The sequence below is a fragment of the Eptesicus fuscus genome, chromosome 8 (assembly GCF_027574615.1).
Source record: "Eptesicus fuscus isolate TK198812 chromosome 8, DD_ASM_mEF_20220401, whole genome shotgun sequence".
Lineage (NCBI taxonomy): Eukaryota > Metazoa > Chordata > Mammalia > Chiroptera > Vespertilionidae > Eptesicus > Eptesicus fuscus.
The window spans coordinates 38628523-38652886 of record NC_072480.1 but is presented as its reverse complement, the minus strand read 5'-3'; the positions used below and the strand labels follow the sequence as shown (position 1 = coordinate 38652886).

The window sequence follows — 24364 nt, the reverse complement described above, 5'->3', positions numbered from 1 at the left end:
CAGCCAAATCCTGACCAACTCTCCATGCCAATTATAGTCTACTAGGGGCCTGGTACATGAAATTCATGCGCAGGGTGGGGGGGTGTCCCTCAGCCCAGCCTGCACTCTCTCCAATCTGGGACCCCTGCAGGATCGGGCCTAAACAGGCAGTCAGAAATCCCTCTCACCATCTGGGACTGCTGGCTCCTAACTGCTCGCCTGCCTGCCAGCCTGATCACCCCCTAACTGCTCCCCTGCTGGTCTGATCACCCCCAACTGCCCTCCCCTGCAGGCCTGGTCCCTCCCAACTGCCCTCCCATGCTGGCCTGTTTACCCCCAACTGCCCTCCCTGCCAGCCTGATCTCCCACAACTGTCCTCCCCTGCCATCCTGATCACCCACAACTGCCCTCCCCTGCTGGCTATCTTGTGGCAGCCATCTAGTGATGGCCATCTTGTGACAGCCATCTTGTGGTAGACATCTTGTGATGATGTGAGGGTGTCGTGCAAGGGCGCGAGGACCACCTAGGCTTTTATTAGTATAGCTTGACACTCCATAATTATGAAGCCACATTATGGAACCCAGCTATATCAAGAAAGAGGTGGAAACAGGTCCAGGTGAGCACTCAAGAATTAGGTTGCATACATGTTGCAGGAATCAGAGACAGTAAGTCCAAACTAGATGGGCAGAGAACCAGAAGGGGAAGCTAACCAAAGGCTAGATAAGGCAGTAATTGTAATAGGACATGAAACTGTATTCCTATTCCTAGTTTTATCCTGATTAGCAGTGTGACTATGTTTGAGCCCACTGAGCCTCAGCATTATAGGCAAAATAACAAGGTGTGAATCGTAATAAATCTCTGGTCCCTTTGAACTCCAAGGTAGTGTTCAAGAGTTCAGGCAGCAATTTTGACATAGGGATTAAAAATTTAGGCAAAGCAAATAATCAAAAGCTCAGGAAAATTGGTTTTAACCTAAAAAGTTTAGAGTCTTGTTAGTGTAGCAACTTGAAGTTACCTGTAACAAGAAACCCTTGATAACTGGGAGTGGTGCCTTTCCCCAGCCTGCATTTTTAGAAAGTTTAAATTCTAGAGGCAGTAGGAAAAAATATAAATTAAAGAGAATCTGATCCTGAGAGTAGAACACTTTTTCCTGTCCACGACACTCCTTTGGGTCATGAGAAACCTAATATTTCTAAAAGGTATCATTACATCTCACTGAAAGTTCTAGGGAAGAGTCCTTCCTTGCCTTTTCCAACTTCTGGGGGTTCCTGGCAATCACTGGTATTCTTTGCTTATAGCATGATTGCTTTTATCTCTGATCCCTCGACTTTTTGCGTGGCCCCTATCCTCCGTGTCTTCTCTGTCTTCATGATCTTCTCCTCATGGAATATCTGTGTCTCTACAAGTTTCTCTCTGAAAAGCACACCAGTCATTGGATTGGGGCTCACTCATATCCAGTATGGCCTTATCTTAACTAATTACATCTGCAATGATCCCATTTCCAAATAAGGTTATATTCTGAGTGGACCTGAATTTTTAGGAGTCACTCTATTCAATCCAGTACATGATGAAATGAAAAATACACTGCTTTAGAAATTAAGAGATGCATGTTTTAATCTTGCTCCTGATAACAGTAGAATCATGGATGCATCAGAAACTCTAAAAACTTTTCTTGCAAAGTATGCTTAAGGGATTATAATTTTATAATTCTATGACTTTAGAGTAAAATTTTGTTTCTTATGTAAGCCTCAACTAGAGTATGTGGCAAATTCTCTGACTTGCGTTTCAGTTCTTCTTTTCTTTTCCCTCTCATTAGTCCAAGGCTTGAACCTGTCCAAACGCTGTAGCCACTCTCCACAAAAGGTAAACAAGCCAAAGAGTTTTGATGCCTCTCATTACTTGTTCTCAGAAAACAGAGCTGGGGAAGGTTCTCCAGCAGTGGAAATCAGTGTGCACTAATATTTTTTCTTCTTTAGTGAATAAAACGTTATGAAACTGAGACAATTTCCAGAGCTAGATTATAAAAAAAAAAAAGAAAAAAAAGAAAAGAAAAAGAAAAATATCAGGCATATTTTCATTAAAAGAAGAATTGATGGAAAAAATAAAGAGAACTCTGGTACTAAAAAAATTAAAATGATAACGTAATATATGGGCAAGTGTGAGATCCAATAATATCTGATTGTAGCTCCTCATTTCCAGTTTACTCCTAGCAGTTTTCACAAACATTACTTGTTCTTAAAAGATTTACTGTGACTCACAAAGGTAAAAAATTATAGAAATCTCTCTAAATTAAATATAAGAATAAAAGAAAAAGAAAATCTGCTGTAGTAATATAAAATAAAACCATTATCAGAGCTGTCTGAAAAAGAAATCAAACTATAAAAGGCTATAGCCTTCCTATCAGATACATTCCAGTTGGACTGTTTTCCAGAGGCCAAATAAAAAAAGAAATCTGATCAATTTCATAATTTACAACACCCATGATAAAAGCAAACCAATTTACTCAAGAGAAGTGAAATTATTCCTGCTACTAAAACCTGAAAGAAGTTTCTCCCAAGGGCCATCATAAAAAGGACACTGTAAAATATAATGAAATATGCCTTGAACAATATCTTTATGATAGACACCACTGAGTTCCACAGAGCTGCTTTTTTATGATATCCCTCTCTATGTACTAATGGTCCAGCTATACAATTATGTGTGTAGTTTCATAGAGGCATAGGTTTTTAAATAACTGAGAAAATAGATGGACAAAAACATCTATCAAACATTCTTCAAAAACATCTTTACGTTACTGTAGCTCTTTAGAGAAATTTGGTGAGTCTAAGTCTCAGACACTTACTTGGTTCACTCAGTAAATAGGTATCAGGCATCTATAATTTACACAACACTGTATTAGCCACAGAGGTAACACAGGAGACCAAACAATTCCCAGGAAATCAGCTATTCTGTGATGTCAATAAAATGTAAATAAATATGACATATGACCTGAAAAAATTAAAAGTTGACATTGTTTTGTGAAAACTGAAGGCCCATCAAGCCTGGGATTCAATGCCAGGGATACGCTCATGACAGGGATCAGGTCTCACTTAAGAAAATAGGTTTGAATATGCCCTGACCTACAGATTAATGAGCACTTGCTGAATCTTCTACTGTTTTGGAGTAGCCACAATGCCTTTATTGGAAGAGATCTAGTCCCTCCATTTCAAGGTTTGTTTGTTTTTTTCCAATATAAGCACCCTATTGAGATTTTTACCATATATGTGGCTTTTAAACTGAGAAGCCTTAGTTATAGCTTCCTTGGAGATATCTCAGGAGACATGCGGTGGAGGAGAGGGGAAGAGGAGGACAAAAGAGAAGGCCAGTCAGGCCTCTGCTTTCTGTATCCATATCTCAGCCACAGAGGCCTCTCTGCTAAATGTAAGGCAGTTTTTTTGACAAGCAGTTTTTACAAAGTGTTTGAAAAACACTGCACTGTTCTGAACTATTTCTAATATTTTATTTTTCTCTACAAAAATGATAAATACATCTATTCAATAACTATGTATCGCTCATCTGTTATGTTGCAGGGTTTTTGTCTTGAGAAGCTTAACATTTGTGTTAAGTCCCCCAAGTGCACCAAAAATGAGGCTGCAATTGGCTAACTGTTGTCTTAGAGATATGAATACCACGCACTGTACATGCATATAGTGGACGGGTGGTCAGAACAAATGGGAGTGAGCAGAGGGCTCAGGAAGCCCATAGATAATACTGTATGTAGCTTTTCAATTAAGTCTTTAAAAAAAGACAGAAACTAGGAAAACAAGGCCGATAAAATAATTGTAAGCAATAGATTGAGTGAGGAAGGTATGTCAAACAGCATAGCAAAGTGAATCAGTAGTAATTTTTGTGACTGAAATGCAGATAAGGTAGAAAATGATGTCTTTGAGTTAAGAAGAGGTGAGATCATAAGGAACCAGTGTGGCTACCCAAGAGATTTGAACCAAAGATAAGAGGAGAACAAATGAAACCAAACCACACAAAAACTTTAGAGGAATGTCGTGAGATAATTTATATTTTAGAAATACTATTTTAGTATTATTGTGGAGGATACAATAGAGAAGCTAAGAATAGAGTCGAGCACAATAATTAGAAGGTGATTGCAGCAATCTGGAAGAAAATAAACAGGAATCTGAATTAAGCTAGAGAAATTGTCATGAGAAGAAGGAAATACAAAAGATGATAAAAGGGTGGAATGTTGTAGGGAGTGGCTCTAGGGTCAAGCCTCAGGCTGACCTGTGGCAGGGCCACAAACAAGTCCCAGCCGGGAGGGCAGAGCTCTCCTAGCATAATTAAGCCTGACCTTGTAGCCCTCCCTAACTCCTTCCTAAGTAGCTAATGGGCTGTGGGAGGTGCAGCAAGTGTTGCCAAAACAAGAACATTTGTATACACGTTAAGCTACCCTTGTTTTAATCAGACTATAAAATAAAGCATCCACTTGCAGGCTGGATCTTTTGTGTCCTCATCCAGGCATGGGAGATCCACCGAGCCCCAGCTGTATTCTATTGTCTGTCTTCTTTAACCCTTCACCGCCCCTCCTCAGGTTCACCCTTGGCCGTGCTGGTGTGTGGGCACAGAATGTATGAGATTTTGGACTTCTATGGACTATCTGTGCTGTTTTATTTCCTTCTGAATATACAGTGATGTATTGTATGTGTTACTTCACTCTCTAATTTTATTCCCACTTTCTGATCCATGTATAAGTTGTCAAGCTTTAACATTTTTGAAATGCTACTCTTTTCATATTCATTGAATCTTACATAGCAGTCCACTTGAAACTTAAACATTTAATCACTTAGTACATTCTGCCTGCATAACAAAGCTCCACATTATAATCCCCCTGTTATTACAAGATCTGTGCTGTCTTGGTTACATTTACACTTCAATTACAATAACAATGCTTTCATCTTAACAGCTTCTAGTTTCTGAAGGATTAATTCTCAAGGATTATGTTATAATGAGAACAAAGGTTATTGACTACTTTTCTCATTTCTTTCTGAAATGCTTTGCTAGCTAAATAAAAGTGAAACCAAATTTATGCCAAGATGTTTTCTTGTTTTCTCTCTGCAGGAAAACATAATGGAAGTTATAAGAAATCAAGAGTTTTTACTGCTTCCAGCTGAGGAGCTCCATAAACTCCTGGCCAGTGATGATGTAAATGTTCCTGATGAAGAAACCATCTTCCATGCATTAATGATGTGGGTGAAGTATGACATGCAGAGAAGATGCAATGACTTGAGTATGCTTCTCGCCTTTATAAGACTTCCTTTGCTTCCACCACAGGTAAGTGTGATGCTGTTTTAGTAGCTACAATTTACTGAAAAATCTTATGTTCAATGTAACATGAAAAATAATAATAACATTAAACAGTTAAAAATCACTTTAAAATTACATATATATATATACACACATATATAAAGTATTTGGGATAATAATAATGTTCAATGAATATGTATACATGATATACATACACACACACACACACACACACACACACACACACACACACACTGGAAGGCGCATTTGCCAAACTAAATTTTATGATTCTCCTTACTATTATTTATTCATATTTTTGTTTTTAGTTTTAATCAAATGTTTTTTTAAAAGTAGATTTGATGGTGGAAGAATGATGGGCCATGGGTCATGGGTCTAAGTCCCATAGATGCTGTAAAAATCAGTGTCTGTTGAAATGTGGGAAGCTAGGTGTTAAACTGGTGCTCAAAAATTCTAGTAAATAGTAGCACACACACCAGAGGAGGCCAAGAATGTAACCAGGGCTTCATCTTTTCATGAAATGCCTTTCCTTTATACCCTCCCCCCCCAATATTTTGTCATAAAAATGGGAGATGCTCCTACCTGTCCATCTCATCTAAACTATTACATCAGAACAACATGAACATCTTATGGCTTATTTGTCTAAGACTACACATTACATATGCAGTTTTTATTCTCATTGGTTCAGCTGCTGTATCTTGCTTGGTAAAATATATGTATTTATTTTATAAAATAAAATATTACTTTATTTTTGTGTAACTAATAAAAGGCTTTTAAGTTAAATCTTATATAACTTCCAAAAAACACAAACATAGCATATAGTCAATTCTTCATTCCTCATCTCTCAAATGGGGGTATTACAAACATAACTTTATATATACTTTCAAACAACAAATGTACAGGAAGAAAGAGTCAAACACATTTTCTTTTCATAAAATGTCCTTGGTTACAGGTGGAGCTATTGCTTCCATAATTAATATTCGTGAATTGCATGTCATTATAGGTATTTTTCATACAATATTTCTAATCTTAAAAACACAGTTATAATATTAATATTAGTTGTGTTGTACAGAGGGGGAAAAAAGTTTTAAAGAGGTTCTTCAAGGGTCATAGACCTAGTGCAAAATGCGGTTTTTCTGCAAACCTGGCTAGCCAGATAGGAGCATGCACAGAGACATTTCTTCTGTGAGTTTGTTGCTTACCTGTTTGCTCTCTAAATTGGAAGCTCATAAAAATGTTCTGAAAACAGCAGGTCTGAAGGTCCCCATTAAAAGTTGGAAAAGAAAGAAGAGCAGGGGTACATACACATTTCTTTTATTAGTTACAAAAATATAAAGCATATATTTTATCTCATTTAATTTCTATAATATCTTTCTGTATTGAATATTATTATTACCATTTGACAAATGAACTAAATGAGAATCAGGATGATAGCTTTCTTTCTACCAAGTTCTAGAGCTCAGATTTTTCTCTATTTATACAGGGTGGGAGAAGAGTGGGTTTACAGTTGTGAGTATGCAAAATACGGAATTTATGTTTTTATTCTTATTTATTGGTTTTTTAATTATTTTCCATTTGAACAACTGTGGACCTACTTTTGCCACACCGTGTATATGAAACCAATGTGTGTTTTTTTCCACTGCTGGCGAATGAGTTCAGTATTTATTTCCGTGGTTGGCTTCATATTTACAGCAATGTCCAACCAGGTTAAAAGAGAGTTTAGTAGAATCTAGGATTTTTCAGCTTTTTACACAAACTTTCAAAACATGTTAAGGCCCTTAAGAAAAGTCATTATGATAATCAGGAAAGATTTTTGCCTTGATCCTGGAATCATTAAATAAGGTTTTGTCCTTAAATCTTACAGTACTTAATATATAGGTATTTTACAATCTTTAAGTGATTTGTTGGTATACACTCCATTTGTGTAATTATATTATACATGTAATTATATTATATATTATAATATGTATTTATTAATAATTATATGATATTTAATTGTTATAACAAAGCACAATATTGTATTTTAAAATGCCAGTAGTATTTAAAGGACTTAGAGTCTGAATTTTTCCAGTGAGATAAGGGTTTATTTTGCAAAGGATATATTAAAGGAGACAAGAAAATAATTGGACTTTTGTTTTTGTAACATCACTTTTATAAAGCTAAAGATAAGTTTCAGGAGAGCGAGAGAACAATATTTGGAAGACCAGTTGTGAGTAGCTTATGATATTGTTAAGCAAAACATAACAAAGAACTGACAAAGGCAAGAGTAAAAAAGACAAAAATTTAGAAATATTTAAGGTGAGAGAGAGAGAGACAGAGGAAGAAAGAGAAAGAATACATGCTTTCAGGGTAAAATTAAACTAAATAACCTATAAATAAATGTACAGCTATGAGTTTCTATTCAGCAAATGCATGGAAAAAATTCTCCAGTTATAATAAAGACAGAAAATTCAAAAACAAAGGAAACATGTTAAAAGATTGATTAGAGACAAAGAATAAATTTAGATACAGTAATAGTCTTATCTCATGAAGCAACTGACCAGCTTGACTCAGGCAGATTTCAGTTCAGCCATTTCTCACAATCTGCATTTTCATGTCTATTATTATTAGGACCATTATGTGTGTTTGGTTATTTCTGAAGTTCACAAGAGAAAAATCTACTCTGATATTCCTTATTATTTACAAATGAACATATTATTATAGTATATAAATTATGGTAAATTGGTATAGAACAATATAATGAAGATGTAAATTTTGGTACAGAATGAGGACAACAGTGATAAACACAATGAGTTGTCTGCGTCTATGAGGGTTTTTTTTGTGTTTTTTCTCTTTTAATTCCTTCACCATTTCAACCAGTTCTGCAACGCCCCTCCTCTACGACAATTGTCAGTCTGTTCTGTGCGACTCTATTTTGTTAGTTTCTCTTATTTATTAGACTCCACATAGGTAAAATCATATGGTATTTGTCTTTCTCTGACTGGCTTATTTCATTTAGCATAATGTTCTGTGGGTCCATTGATACTGTCACAAAGGGTAAAATTTCCTTCCTTTTTATAGCCAAGTAATATTCTATTGTGTAAATGTACCATAACTATTTTATCTAGTCATCCACTGATGGGTACTTCTTAACTCCTACAAATGAATAAGGGAAAACCAATTACTCAAACATTAACACAATCCATCTTCATTCTTTGTTACTTTTTTATTTTGTTTTTTGTTCTGACTTTTCCCTTGTTTGCTTGCTGCCTTATTAATGAATGATATCAGGCTATCATCTAATAGATAATATTCACAAAACAACTATAAGAGTTTATAAAAATTGTGGAGTAATTTTACTCTTCTCTAAAGAAACTTTAACAGTGACTTTAAAATATAAATTTATAGCTAACACATGCTTCTAAAATCTTACAAAAATTTTCTTAAATACTATTTGTATTCAGGGTTATTTTTTGTGTTTTTTCTCTTTTAATTCCTTCACCATTTCAACCAGTTCTGCAACGCCCCTCCTCTACGACAATTGTCTGTCTGTTCTGTGCGACTCTATTTTGTTAGTTTCTCTTATTTATTAGACTCCACATAGGTAAAATCATATGGTATTTGTCTTTCTCTGACAAATTTATTTCAACAAGTTTTAAGTCAACAGGCTTTTAATGTAAAAAAAAGATATGCACATGTATAAATGTATACATATATATTATTCTCCATGGTGAAGCAAAGAGAGTAGATAAATTGAAATCTAATCTGAAAGTCTTATTTTTGCTGCAGTATACCAAGTGTCCATATTTACATTATCAATTTTATTTCAGATTGGATTATTCCAATTAACTTACAAAGATGTGTTTTTTTAGGCATCTTGCAACAAAATTCCTTGTATTCCTTTGTGGCAACTGCTCCAATTATCTGTTCTTTTTTTCCAGCAAAATATACTGTTATTGTTTGTAGTCATTAAATCTGTTTATTCATCATTCTCTCTTCAACCTGCTATAGTTAGTCCTTTGAAGTAATAAAGGTCAGCCAAATCCTCCATGCTGTCATTTTCCCCTTCTCACTTATTTTCATCTTATTTGGCGTCTCAGTAGCATTTGACACAATTGATCTGGCCACTCTTACTCAATTGTCATAGCTAATTATTTCTACTCTGTAGTGTTGCAATGTCCAGGACACAGTTTTTTCTGCATAGAGATTCATATTTATTTCTGTGTTTTTAAATACTTTATGGGAATCAATTACCAATTCCGAATTTATATCTCTAGCCCCAAACTTTTCTTCAAAGATAGATTCAAATACCCAATTAGCTACATGACATCTCCAATTGAATATTAAATAGCTATTTATAATTCCCCATGTACGAAATGAAAGATTTCAAACCATATCTTGAATCTTTCTACTTGACATGTCTTCAGCCACATCCTAAAACAAGCCACCACCATCTTTCTTCTGCACCATTTAAATAGTTATTATTCTTTTATGCTTAACCACTACAATTGCGGGGGCCTGATGCGGCGGGGATCTCCCTTTTCCGTGGCCAGCACGGAGAGAGATGAAACTGGTTCTTGATAGAGGCGTCCAGGGATTGAGAAATAAATAAATAAAGAGACACAGAAGTAGATGCAAGCTGGGTGCCAGGTGGGTCACTGACCTCCTCTGCTGGAGAGACAGACGACTCCTGAGCCACGCAGCACATTTATTTATACTCCCATATACAAGGCGGGTTCACTGAAAAACTTAAGATTAAAGGAGCTTGGGAGGGCCCAGGTCTATTTCATTTCCTCTTTTCCTGTGCTAGACTGGTTCCACATCTCAAAGCCCTCTTCCGGAACCTGGACAAAGGTAAGCCAGGAAATGACAACACCTGCGCACTCCTGGGGCGGGGGTGCAACTGACATGACTCTGTCAAATATCTTGGGCTTAATCAACAGCAAGCTAAAGAATGTCCATGTGTCTTCCCAGGGGGCCCTCTACAACAATGATTTCCATTTAGCAACCAGTCTGGTTCAATTTCTCTGGAACTTTTAAGATGTATACACTTAGGACAAAATTCTAATATCCCTGTCCTACCCGGCCCTTCCTCAACTGCCCCATGGCTACCCATCTGAGCTCATTTTCTACCAGTTCTCAGGATCCTACAGGCACATTGATATTTTTTTCTGTTTCTTGAGCAATTTAGTTTTATTTATTCTATAGTATCCTGTACCAGCTGATTCTGGGGACTAGAAACAGAGGCATGTCAAGAGAAGATAGTGGAGTTGATTGAACTATTTTCTCAGGAGTAAGCAATGATGAGGACTAACTATAGCAGGTTGAAGAGAGAATGATGAATAAACAGATTTAATGACTACAAACAATAACAGTATATTTTGCTGGAAAAAAGAACAGATAATTGGAGCAGTTGCCACAAAGGAATAATTGATAGGTAATTAAAGACAATAATAAAATAAACACACACACAAAAGTCAGTCTGCTCTTAATTTTACTAGACCTTGGCAGTTCTAAACAATGTCCGTGGTTACACACTCCTACCTCCTGGGTAGAACTGCCTACCATTCTCCTTTTCTGTTGCTTTACTACCTAGAAGGTGTTCACCCTCATCATAACATAACCAAATTTTTATATTAAATATGTCTCATCTTAATTGTGTCCTGTTCTTAGCACTGCCACCCACTGTTTCCTTGCGTAGTTGCAGTTTGTTTTTATGTCTTTCCTCATAACTATATGTTTCAGAAAACCAGACTTGAAGGTCTTTTTTCACAAAGTTCATAGTATAGTCTGCACTCAGTAAGTATTTGCTAACCAACAAATGAAAACTTTATGCTAGGTCTTAGGAATTTTAACTTCATTTATTTTAATTATCTGCTGATGTCTTATCTTCTTGGACTATGAGAGACAGCTCTACAACAGTGTAAACTATGAAGCTAACAGTGCGTACTAGGATCACTGTTATAGAGAGATCAGAACATGATTCAGACTTTACTAAAAATATTTTATTGAATGGATAATGGGAAGGCAAACTTGAATAGGATATAATTTCTCATCTCTTTGTTCCATTAGATATATTCATAAAACATAAATTTAGCAAAATCACTTTCATACCTGTCAGTGGTTCATTTAAAAATAAGTTGGCTACAAGAAAATAGTTTCACTTGCATTGCTAGCATAATGAATCAGAAAAACAAAGCACATTTTATGAAGAAAATAAAACTGAATTTAAATATTAAAACAGATCATAAGCACTTTTGTAAATATTAAATAATATACATAGTATTTACCAAGAGGCCACACAGTGCAAAATCAATTATTTTTCTCAATTAAACATTAAAAATAATTTTATATTTTATTCATGCTTACTTTATATAAGAATGATAAAATTAAAATAGGATACAATATTTATAAGAGGACTAAGAAAAATTGTGGAACATTTGGAATAAAGGCAAAAGCTGTTTGTATCATTAAACCTTTTCCAGTGATTTGTATTTAGGATTCAGTGAATTTTGAAATAACTCTTGAAGCTACTTTAATATTTTAGTGAGTGGAGTATATAGAGATGAAATCTAAGGCTTAAAATAGGATCCTTAGACTTAAGAATACTCTTAAGCTTTGGGAAAATCTCAAAGCTTAGTAGAGGAAATTTAATTGGTCTAATTACATAATTGTTTTTTTATTTTATAAGTAATTTTGGGGGTATATAGATAAAATACATTTGTTCCTGCATCCAGTGCTCACATTGCTGTTTTTATAAAATATTTTTGCTTATTCTTTAAGGATCAATTAGGTGGCCTGCAGAGTGATACAAACAGTGAGTTGTTAAAATTCAGGGAAGGTGAGGATGCAAATCATTAAATGTCTGGGAAACCACTGTAAGAACTTTGGAATATTCTTAGTGTGTAATTGAAGCCATTGCAGGGTTTTGAGCATGGGAGAGTCTGATCTAAGGTGCACAATTAAATGCACTGTAGTTGCTATGTTGAAAATATCTTGAGGAAAACAAAAGTAGGAAGTGGAAATCAGTTACTAAGTGACAGGAATATAGAGGTGAGAGTTTTTTTAAGGGGTCAGATGAGGGTAATGAGGTAGTAGCAATGGAGATGGTGAGAGATGTCTGTGTTCTAGGTATATTTTAAAGTAGAGCTGGCTAGATGAGAAAATGAGAGAAAGAGATGAATCATAGAAATGACACATTTTTTTGGTTTGAACCCCATTGAGAAAGGATGCTACGGAACACTGACTTTTTAAGATTTCTGTGAGGCCTCTAAGTGGAGATGTTGAGTAGGCATTAAATGCATCATTCAGGAGTTGTGTAGGTATGGCCAGGATATAGGTATAAATTAGGAACTTGTTTGTATTAGATATAATTTCAAGACATGATATGAGATGGTATCATCAAAAAAGTGAGTATAGGTAAGTAAGGGTAAAAAATGAGAATGATGTTCTGGGCCATTGAAACATTTCAAAGAAGAAAGATTCTAGTGACCAAAATGGAGAAACTACTCAAAGAGAATAAAACACCCAGGGAGCTTGCTTGATGTCCTGGGATTTCAGGGAATAAATCATCACAGAGGAGTGAGTGATCAGCTATACCAAATGCTGCCGAGAGGTCAAATAGAATGATGCCCAATAATTGATTTTTTTTTTATTCCACAACATAAAGGTCATAGGTGACTTTGACAAGATAAGTCAAGCAAACATGAGAAAACTGAAATTTAAGAGTAATTATATATAGAATAAATATATAGAACCTTTAAAACTGCAAAACTGAACAGAAAACTTAGTCTGTAGGGTTTATAAACCTTGGTTCACTTAGGAGACAGATAAACACATTGAAATTTCAAGTTGGGGTATTAAAAAAAAAGAATAATTAATTCTAACAAAGAGTTGGAAGGTAAAAGTTAGGAAAACTCTAAAGAATACAGAAATATGGTAGGTCTTCAAACCTTCATTTTGTTCAATGTCATTTTGTTGCTAATTTTGATGAGATGCCATAAAAAAATATCTCTTGTTTATATCAATTAGCCTGTGGCAAATTTGGTTTCATTATATGTAGTTTCACTTAAAGTCACAGAACCTATTGACAATGTTAACTGACAACATGTACTGTAACAGACATAAGCAGCAGCTAATACCCATAGAGCTAAAATAGAGCACCCAAGGAAGCATCCATCATCACTACCAAACCCCACAGGTAAGATTTAGACCTCCTTGAAGAGGGCACAATTATGGTTCACTGGATGTCAGAGAAGTGGTGAAAAAATGACAGAACTCGCTAGAAATCTGTCCTCTAGAACTCACTATAAATTTCTTCCTAGGTGTCCCAATAGAGATGCCCTCCTTCAAAATCACCTGAGGGACCTTCTGGTTGGGGGAGGACTCTAGGAGCTCCTGGCCAGTATGCATTGCAGAAGGCAGGCACTGATGAAACTGCATTCACTGCAGGAATCCAGAGAGTGGACACAGTTAACAGGAAAGCAAATTTTTTCCTCCTAGTGTCTGTCCAGAACCTTCTACAAAGTTTACCATAGTGCCAGCTGGTAAAGAAAAAAAAAAAATATTTAAAGGGCTTGGGTCCATTTTCACAAACAGTCAAAATGGATGATTTTGGAGCTGAGAGTTAATAAATTGATAAAGGCCAAACTGAGGGAGCAGAGTCAAGCATGTTTGTATATCCACAGGTATAATCTAGAAAATTTGATGATATAAGAGAGAAAAAAAACGATTGGAATATTTTCTTTGGAAGTACTAGAGTATGTAAGATTTCATGCACAATGGATAGGTGGCTATAGAAAAGAGATTTGAAATTTTTCTATGTCAAAAGGTAAAAAGTAAAAATATATGTGAGCAGAAGTTGGTAGGTGTGTGTGTGTTTATTTGGATTCTTATAAATTTATTTAGTGTTTGATTATTACATTAATTTAGTGTTTGATCTGGAAAGGTTACTTAATTTCATTGGACCTCAGTTTCCACATCAGGGCTATGGAAATATTCCTTCTGACACTAACATTGTATGAGTAAAAATAGTTTTTAATTTTCTAAATATTGATGCCTGTTCAAAATTATGTGACATAGATGATTTTATAGAGAATTAAGAAATGTACACCTCCCTATGTAAAAAAAAATTCATATTGTCTCAAACTTCTCATGATCCTTTCATTTATTCAAAATATACTAAAGAAAAACAAACAACAATTAAAAATAAATAACTCTCTTTTTGCTCAATTATAAATTGATTTTAGTGAAATATAGATCCCTTCCATTGTAGTCATTTTTTCTTCACAATTATCAATCACAACTTTTAAATGGCCAAAAATGTTACAACTTAAAAAATAAACTTTAAAATGATTTTCTTAACTTATATAATTTAAAACATTCCTAAGAGGCAAGGAAACAAACTGTGAACTATATGAAGGAACCCCAAGTGAATTGAGTTTTATCACACATGTACTGAAACAACTACTACTGAGATTTTAATTACCAAGATTATCAGTCAAATCAAACAGTTTATTATATTAATGAATCAGAAAATGGAAAACAAATGCCCCCTAGAGAAGAGCTATTTAACACTGATGGCTATTCAGAGAATCAGGCACATACACTCTTTTCCATTCAAATAAAATGGAAAAAAGCTATAGGTCACTCCAAATCATAAAGTTGTTAATTTAATAATATTTAATAAGTAGCAAATGGTATACTGCTGTCAAAAATGATAAATACTTGTTTATTATTCTATATAATAAAGTGCTAATATGCAAATGGTCATCATGCCCTCACGCCCTTGCGCCCTCGTGCTAGAACTGCTCAGACACTCAACACTGGGGAGAGAAGAATGGGGACCAGCCAGGCACAAATGAGCTTGTCAGTCAGGCTGTGGCCTGGGAGAGGGACAAGCTGCCCGCCCCGTGGTCCCAGACACCGACAGCTGCACCTGCACCTGAGGCCCGGGAGAGGGACAAGCCACCCGCCCTGTGGTCCCGGGGGCCAATGGCTGCACCTGTGCCTGTGGCCTGGGAAAGGGACAAGCCTCCAACCCTGTGGTCCTGGATGCCTGCGGCTGTGGCCCGGGCGAAGTTGCCTGCCCACGGTACCCTGCAGCTGCAGCCGGCCCAGGTAAAGCCGGCTTAGGTACTGGGTGCCTGCAGCCAGCCAGAGGAGGGAATCCTGGGTCCTGGCTGCAGGGCGAGACAGAGGCGGTTAGGGGTGATCAGGCCAGCAGGGGAGTAGTTAGGGGTGATCAGACAGGCAGAGTTGGTTAGGAGTGATCAGGCAGCAGGCAGATGAGCAGTTAAGAGCCAGCAGTCCTGGATTGCGAGAGGCAGTTGGACATCCCCTGAGGGGTCCCGGAATGGAGAGGGTGCAGGCTGGGCTGAGGGACCACCCCTCTGTGCACAAATTTCATGCACCGGGCCAAACATTCAAAATTTATTGTAGCATTTTTTTCAAAATATGAAGGAAAATTTTCCTAGAATAATCTTATTGGTGCTGAGTACTGAGCTGTTTCATATTCTAACTACAAAGAAAATGGCACATGTACCAATTTACTATTTCCCACATATACATCAAACTTTTCCATTCAATACTCCTGATGAACTGAGAGAAATTTACTTTCTATATGATCAGTTTTAAGTTAATGAAAACAACTTCAGATTTTACTATTATAAGAAACTTTTGTTATTCTGTCATTGACTTCATCAAGTATAATTTATTAAGTGGATACATTACTTTTCTCATGATATATGAAATATCAGTGTTAATATTTTTACTTTTGTTAATTTGAAGTCATTTTCTACCCACTGTTAGCTTTATTATCAGGCCAATTGATATCAGCGTAGAATTTGTTTTCCGTAATTGCCATAATGTTTTGCAGGTACAAACTGAGATTCTGAGAATTAAAGCAAACTATTTTAGGTAATATTTTCAAGTTACAAATTTATTGATACATGTAAAATTAAATTTAGGAAGCCTAACTCAAACAATTTTTTCCTCACCACTGATAATAAGCTTTCTTGCAAAAAAATGTATCTTTTGACTCATGTTTTGGCATTTATCCCAGGTTGAAGTATAAGCTGTCATTATGACACCCACAGCAGAAGTGAAAACACAGATGCTGAGAAGCTCAGTGTTTCAGGTTATATCTCAAGTAGGAATCTAGATAATTTAAACACCAAAGCCTAATTTTATTAAAATTAGTTTTTTTCTGAACACATAAGCAATATTTAGTTACCTATAAAATTTTCCTTGAGATTTATAATCACATACATGTTACGTATTGACTCAATGTTCATTATAACCATCATCTTAATAAATATATTGCTAATCTATATTTCTCTTCATAATTACTATCTTTAAATGTATTTTATTGCATTAATGAAAATTGATATTTACACCTTTATATAACCATGTTAAAATTGTACTTTTACAGCATATATCTATGTATGTATGTTAACATTTTCAATAATCATAATGCCTACTTTATGATTTACTATCAGTAAAATATGGTGATATATTGCTCAGTTCTTTATGCATCTTATCTCATCAAATCCTTCACTACATACCTATTTCTGTATTATGGATACTTGGTTTACACATAAGGAAATGGAGACTTAATTTACCCAAAGTTAGGTATTATAGAAAGGGGTTAAAAAGAATATTATTGCAAAATATTATTTTTTTTAAAAGGTATTTGCATTTAGATTATCAAAACCCTATCAGTTTTGATAATCTTTTTTCTTTGACTCTAAATGAATTATAGAACTTTAATCTAAAAGTGATACTGTGATACTTTAAAATATCTTAAGAATACTTCTGAGAATCTATTTCTTTTCACTAAAGAAAATATATTTTTCTTTGGCATGGAATAATAATTTGATAAATTGATTTTTAAAGAATCAAATTTAATTATTAATTTTAAGGCAAAATATTTTCTTCTAAAGAACATTTTTTAAAAAATACCATGTTGAAAATAGATTTAAAAATAAAAATTATATAAATGATATTCTATCATCAAACTCTTTTATAATGTAGTTTCTAAGACATGGCTACATATATGTTTTCTAGGACATGGCTACATATATGTCCTCTTTTATAGGACATGGCTACATATATGTTTTCTAGGACATGGCTACATATATGTTTTCTTATAGCCATGGTGTGACAAGAGGTTGCAATAACTAACTTTTAAAAAATAAGAATTTTGAGTATATGAGAGTTTATCAATGACAGCAGAAGGTAAAAAAATGGGAGAGGATAAATGAAAAGGTAATATTTGTATTATTTATTTAAAAATACTTGTGTATTATACTATGGCATTCATGACTAGTAAGTCTGTATTTTAAGTGTAGTGATGGGAAAATATATTTTGCTCCTACCTTTATAAGTTTTTATGGATGGACTAATAATCAAATTAACATGAGACATATTAGCAGGAGAAAAATAACCAGGTTTAATGTGTATGTACCCATGGGGGTTCCATAAGAATGTGAGACCCAGGACCAGATAGAGTGTTTAAGTCTTATAGGCCATCTTGAGCTAAGGAGAAGGGAGGTTGTGATTTGGGACTTTAAAGAGCAGGAAGGCAATTCACATGGAAATAGGAAAGCTAATGTTTAGTGAGTAAATGTTTGCTGGGCCATCTTTAACAATGAGACACAGAGAGGAGTTTGATCACAGAAGCCTTGCTAGATTTCTGTTTCTATCACACACTATTTCATTTTCAACTCTAGTACCTGTGATATCTCCCTTCATGGAGCAGGTCCTCCACCTAAATTCCTTTTAGGCAGTTAGGAGAAAGGTCTAAGGTTTATCCTGAGTTTTTTGTTTCTTAACAATAACCAATTTAAAATAATCACTACCCTAAAGAGACATCTTTTGGGATGGAAAACTCTCCTACTCTTAAAAAAAAAAATGTTATTGAATAGAAATAATTAAATTTTATTTCACATAAAATAGTTTGATAGACTATCTTAAGGAGACTTTAAATAATTTTTTATTTTTTTTAAACATATTTCTTTATTGATTTCAGAGAAGAAGGGAGGGGAGAGAGAGATAGAAACATCAATGATGAGAGAGAATCATTGATCGGCTGCCTCCTTCACGCCCCCCACTGGGGACCGAGCCCGCAACCCAGGCACGTGCCCTTGGCCGGAATCGAACCCGGGACCCTTCAGTCCGCAGGCTGATGCTTTATCCACTGAGCCAAGCCGGCTAGGGCTTATTTTTAAATTTATTTGAATGTATTGAGGTGACATTTGTCAATAAAATTATATAGCTTCAAGTGTACAATTCTAAAATACATCATCTGTATATTGTATTGTGTGTTCACAACCCAAAGTCAAGTCTCTTTCCATCACTATTTTTCCCCTCTTCTACGTCCCCCACCCCCATTTTCCTTTTGTAATCACCATCCTGTTGTCTGTGTTTATGAGTTTGAGTTTTATTGCTTAATCCCTTTACCTTTTTTACGCAGGCCCCCCCAGACTCCTCCCCTTTGATAACTGTTTAATTTTTTTTTATTTCCACCTGTGTTTTAATACAATGATGTTCCTAAAGTTATATATTTCTATTGAGGTATTTCTGCAAAATTTAAATTCTTGACAATTCCATGGTTTACTTGTTTATTTTTTTTTAATAACTCAGGCAGCCTAGAGTTATATTATTCAATACATGTGTACACTAAATACACATTAAACATATGTATAAGAATTAAATTTATGAGCTTTAAAGCCAAAATTTATCCATATTTCCCAATGGATAAAGTGACAAATGTTGATGTTAAAATTGTTAATTACTACAATAGGTGTGGTTTATATTATTAAGCCTTCTTATTATATCTACTAGAGGCCTGGTGCACGAAATTTGGGCATGGAGGGGGGTTGTCCCTCAGCCCAGCCTGTACCCTCTCCAAAATGGGACCCCTCGAGGGATGTCCGACTGCCCATTTAGGCCCAATCCCAGGGATCGGGCCTAAATGGGCAGTCGGACATCCCTCTCACAATCCAGGACTGCTGGCTCCCACCTGCTTGCCTGTCTGCCTTCCTGATTTCCCTTAACCGCTTCTGCCTGCCAGCCTGATCACCCCCTAACTACTCTGCTGCCAGCCTGTTTGCCCCCAACTTCCCTCCTCTGCTGGCCTGGTCACCCCTAACTGCCCTCTCCTGCAGGGCTGATCACCTCCAACTGCCCTCCCTTGCAGGCTTGGTCCCTCCCAACTGCCCTCTCCTGCTGGCCATCTTGTGGTTGCCATCTTGTGTCCACATGGAGGCAGGATCTTTGACCACATGGGGGCAGCTATATTGTGTGTTGGAGTGATGATCAATCTGCATATTACTCTTTTATTAGACAGGATAGAGGCCTGGTACAGGGATGGGGGCCAGCTGGTTTGCCCTGAAGGGTGTCCCTGATCAGGTGGGGGTTCCCTTGGGGTATGGGGCAGCCTGAGCGAGGGGCCTGTGGTGGTTTGCAGGCCGGCCACATCCCCTGGCAACCCAAGCAGAGGCCCTGGTATCTGGAATTTATTTTCCTTCTACAATTGAAATTTTGTAGCCTGGAGTGGAGCCAAGCCTGGGGCTCCCTCCGAGGCCGGCCGGCAGCCATTTGGGTTGGGGTTATAATTGAAACTTTGTTGCCTTAAGAGGGTGGGCCCGGCCAGGGTGTGCGGAAAGCTTTGCTTCCCCTGTTGCCGGTGGCAACCCTGGCCTGCTCTCTCAAGCTCCATTCTGCCGCCATTTGTTTGAATTTGTTTACCTTCTATAATTGAAACTTTGTAGCTTGAGTGGAGGCTTAGGCCTGGCCAGGGCAGGCGGAAAGCTTGGCTTCCTCTGTTACCTGGGAAACCTTGCTCTTTGTGGCTGTAGCCATTTTGGTTTGGGTTAATTTGCATAGTCACTCTGATTGGATGGTGGGCGTGGCTTTGTGGGTGTGTCGGAGGTATGGTCAATTTGCATATTTGTCTATTATTAGATAGGATATTTCATCTCTGAAATATTTTCAATGATTTGCTCTAGATTAACATTCCCCAATCCTTTGTCCCTGGACAGATATTATTTATAGATATTCATCACAAAACTGTTTCATGTAAAAATAAGTTTATAAACTCATTTTTTATATCCACCTTTTGAAATTTTATAGTGCAGATTGTCAAGATAAAGTCTCTCAAATTGTTATTGGAGAAATTAAGAGTATCCTCTTCCCCAACGGAGGCTGGGGTTGGGATCCTTATGATGTCTCAAAAAAAAAATAATTTCCTAAGAGTCACATGGGAGGATGAGTGATTTTTATTAGTGTGGAATTACAGCCCTGCGTTTCCAAAGTCCCACTCCAGTCATAGAAGTGTAGCTGGTGTTTCAATAAAGCAAAAAGCAAAGCCAGTGTCCAGAGTTTCAGGACCATGTTGCAGCCTGGTCCAGTTCAGCATCTGGCTAGTTGCAGTCCATTAATTCACTTTGTGTGGAGTTCACATGGCTGTGGGCCATTTGGGAGAATGCCAGGAAGCAGGAGTGACAGAGCCCCACATGTCAAGAGTTAAGCACAACACACCAAAAGCAACAAAAGCACAAGAGCAAGTTCCTTTAGGTAAGAGATTAAATATCCCAAATTTTCACCCTTGCAGTGGCCACACCCATTCTGGCCAATGACCTGTTCCCAAGAGTGACTGACAGAAAAGTGCCTTCCCTATGTCACTCAAACTTTATTAGGCACGAATTTATCTTCCCTTTGCTGGATCCCCGGGCAGCATAAAGTTGTAGCTGCCTGACACAGCTGCCCAAATGACATGCCTGTAATGTTTGGCCTTCCCTTTGGAACTTTCCTGATATTAATAACTAGATTAATTACAACAGTATCAAAATCTCCTAATAAAGAGACTCACTTCTTTGAATTTATGAAATCTCTGGATTTTCTAAAGAGCCCTAATTTTAAGCAATGGCTATTAAAATCTCATGGAAAGAATTATCCACAGAACACACTAGGGTAAAACTGTTCTGAGTGGTCCCATTTTTTAAAGTTTTGGAATTCTCGATGGCAAAGGTTTTAAACAATGGATGTTCATTTAGAGTAAGTTATCCTAAATTAAAGGTGTTCTAGATGTGTTTTTATTTACAAAATTGGCTTTCTTCCATGTCTATGAAATATCTACAAAGTAGCCTGCAAAATTGGCTTTGCTGAACTAGAAAAGGAGCATATTCAGTGAATTCAATAAGCTGACCTAGGAAGACCTGGAAATAGAGTCATAAATAATAATAAGTGTGTTATTCTCGATTCAGTCAGCTGTGCGGCTTTTCCAAACCATTAAACAACTTTCCAATTTGCTACAATTCAGCATAAGTGCTGTTATCTTTTCAAAAGGTGGCTAAAAATTACAAATGGCAAATATATGGTAAGAATTTAGGATGTTATGAATATTTAATCACAATGAAAACCTGAAATCTGATTTCAGTCAGTAGTCACTCATAATATTAGTCTATCTTACCTTATAATAGACAAATATGCAAATTGACCGCACCTTCGCTATGCCCAAGCCACGCCCACCAACCAAGCCACGCCCATCAAACCACGCCCACCAGGAAACCGTTACAGGGACGCTGGGGCCGGTGGCTTTCCGGCTCCTGCTCCAATCGCAGGGAGCGGCTGGGGTGCGGTGCGGCGGAGCCCAAGGCCCGGAACGCCGCCCGGGGCTTTCCGGGCCTTGGGCGCCAGCCGGGTGCGTGCTCCGATCGGAGCAGGGACCCGGCTGGGGTGCGGTGCGGCGGAGCCCAAGGACCGGAAAGCCGCCCGGGGCTTTCCGGGCCTTGGGCGCCAGCCGGGTGCGTGCTCAGATCGGAGCAGGGACCCGGCGGGGGTGCGGTGGAGCCCAAGGGCTTTCCGGGCCTTGGGCGCCAGCCAGCTGGGTGCAGCTGAGCCCAAGGCCACCGCCCAGGGCCAAGCCCGGACCCTGAAAGAAGGTAGAGGGCAGTGGCCACAGCCAAGGCCTGGGTCCCTGGTGCCGGCAGAAAACTGGTGCAGGCAGCCAGGTGAATGAAGGTCTATTGCACGAATCTTCGTGCAAACGGGCTACTAGTTATAAAAATAAAGATAGAAGTTTTCCCTACTAGATTTCATGCTAATGTTCATTATAGCTAAAATATATATAAAATTGGTTAGATCTTTGCATTTCAGGCATAACCTGAGTGCAAAGATCTATTTAAGTGATACATGTTCATTTCACCTGATTGGTCATTTTTTTTAGGAAAGTAGAATACCATTTTGTCATGATCCCATGTCTAGGAACAGAACTGTGTTTTCTGTTTGCATAAAGTCTTAAACAGCTATTATATTATTATTTCATATGTCAACCAAGCTCTTTTTGGTAAATGTACTTTAAAAAGTTTTAAATATCCTTTAGATTAGGCATCATCATTTTTTTGAAGTGGACTCCATGATAATGGCTTAACTCTAGTGACATCTTTCCCCACCTGTATCCATTCTTCACTTTTTTTGTAGTTTATTTATTTTTAAATTTATCTTAAGGAGCAGTTAGGAGGTATTTAAAAGTCAAGGTGATGATGATGCTAGCCTATCCCAGGGTTACAGTAGTAAATATATTCTTTATATATTTTGAAGGCCAGATTGCAAGCATTGTCCAGTAGATCTGATGTGTTGAATGAGAGAAAAAAAAATGATGACTCAATAAGGATGTTACATTATATGACTTTATATATAAGGAGGAAGGTTCTATGAATGGATGAATGGATAAATGAATGGAGACTGAAATAGATAAAGATAGAGATAAGAGATAGAGAGGGCGAGAAATATTTGAAGAATACACTATCGCTAAGCAAGGTGTATTTTCTTTTTAATTTTACTTTATTTCTTTTTACTAAATTAGTTGGGGTGACATTGGTTAATAAAATTACATTTCAAGTGTACATTTTTATGACACATGATCTGCATATTACACTGTGTGCCCACTACCTAAAGTCAAATCATCTTTTGTCACCATAGATTTGACCCCCTTTACACTTTTATACCCACCCCCATTTCCTCTGGTTATCACCATACTGATGTCTGTGTCTATGAGTTTTTGTTTGTTTTTCTTGTTTGTTCATTTGTTGCTTTCAGTGTAATATCCCGCATATTAGTGAAAGCATATGGTGTTTAACTTTTTCTGTCTGACTTATTTTTCTTAGCATGATGTTCTCAAGGTTTATTGATATTGTCACAAATGGCAACATTTCATCTTTTCTTATGGCTGAGTAATATCACATTGTATATATGTACCACCTCTTCTTTATCCAATTAATCTAGCAAAGGACACTTCAGATGTTTCCATGTCTTAGTCACCATGAATAGTGCTGCAATGAACATAGGAATGCATATATCTTTGCAAGTGAATGTTTCTACATTTTTTTTTTTTTTGGATAGATACCCAGAAGAGGGGTTACTAGGTCATATGATAACTCCATTCTAAAAATATTTTAGGAACCTCCATACTGTTTTCCCTAGTGGCTATGCCAGTTTACATTCCCACTAGCAGTAAATGAGGGTTCCTTTTTCTCTATAACTTCTCTAACACTTAGACTTGTCTTGTTGATAGTAACCATTCTAACAGATGTGAGGTGGTATTTCATTGTAGTTTTGATTTTCATTTTCCTAATAGCTAGTGAAGTTGAACATATTTTCATTTATCTGTTAACTGTCTGTATTTTTTTTTTTTTTGGGGGGGCGGGGGAGAAGTGTCTGTTTAGGTCTTCTGCCTGATTCTTGTTTGTTTGGTGCTGTATGAGTTTGTTTGAGTTGTTAGAGTTCTCACATATTTTGGATCTCAACCCCTTGCACTAGCTGTTGTTTGCAAATATCCCATTTAGTTGGTTGTTGTTGTTGTTTGGTTTTGTTGGCAGTTTCTTTTGCTGTGCAGAAACTTTTTAGTTTGATATAGTCTCATTCATTTATTTTTGCCTTTACTTCCCTTGCCTTTGGGGTTTTGATAAATATCATTACTTTGAATTTTACTAAATGTCCTTTTTTCCCTCTCGACCTAGGATCTTCTTGAAATATCCTTTACTTTTCTCCATGCCAGGTAAACAGGCATTTATCCGTATTGATTCAGGAT

The 24364-nt window shown here is 36.8% G+C and overlaps 1 protein-coding gene across 2 annotated transcripts in view; it reads left to right on the top strand.

The window, feature by feature from the left end:
* The window catches only part of KLHL1 (kelch like family member 1), a 368120-nt gene that overhangs the window by 225904 nt on the left and 117852 nt on the right, over positions 1-24364 (top strand). For both annotated transcript variants that reach the window (XM_054719843.1, XM_054719842.1), the window contains one exon: positions 5089-5301. In XM_054719843.1, coding sequence (XP_054575818.1) covers positions 5089-5301 — 213 coding nt within the window. The remainder of the gene's footprint in view (positions 1-5088; positions 5302-24364) is intronic.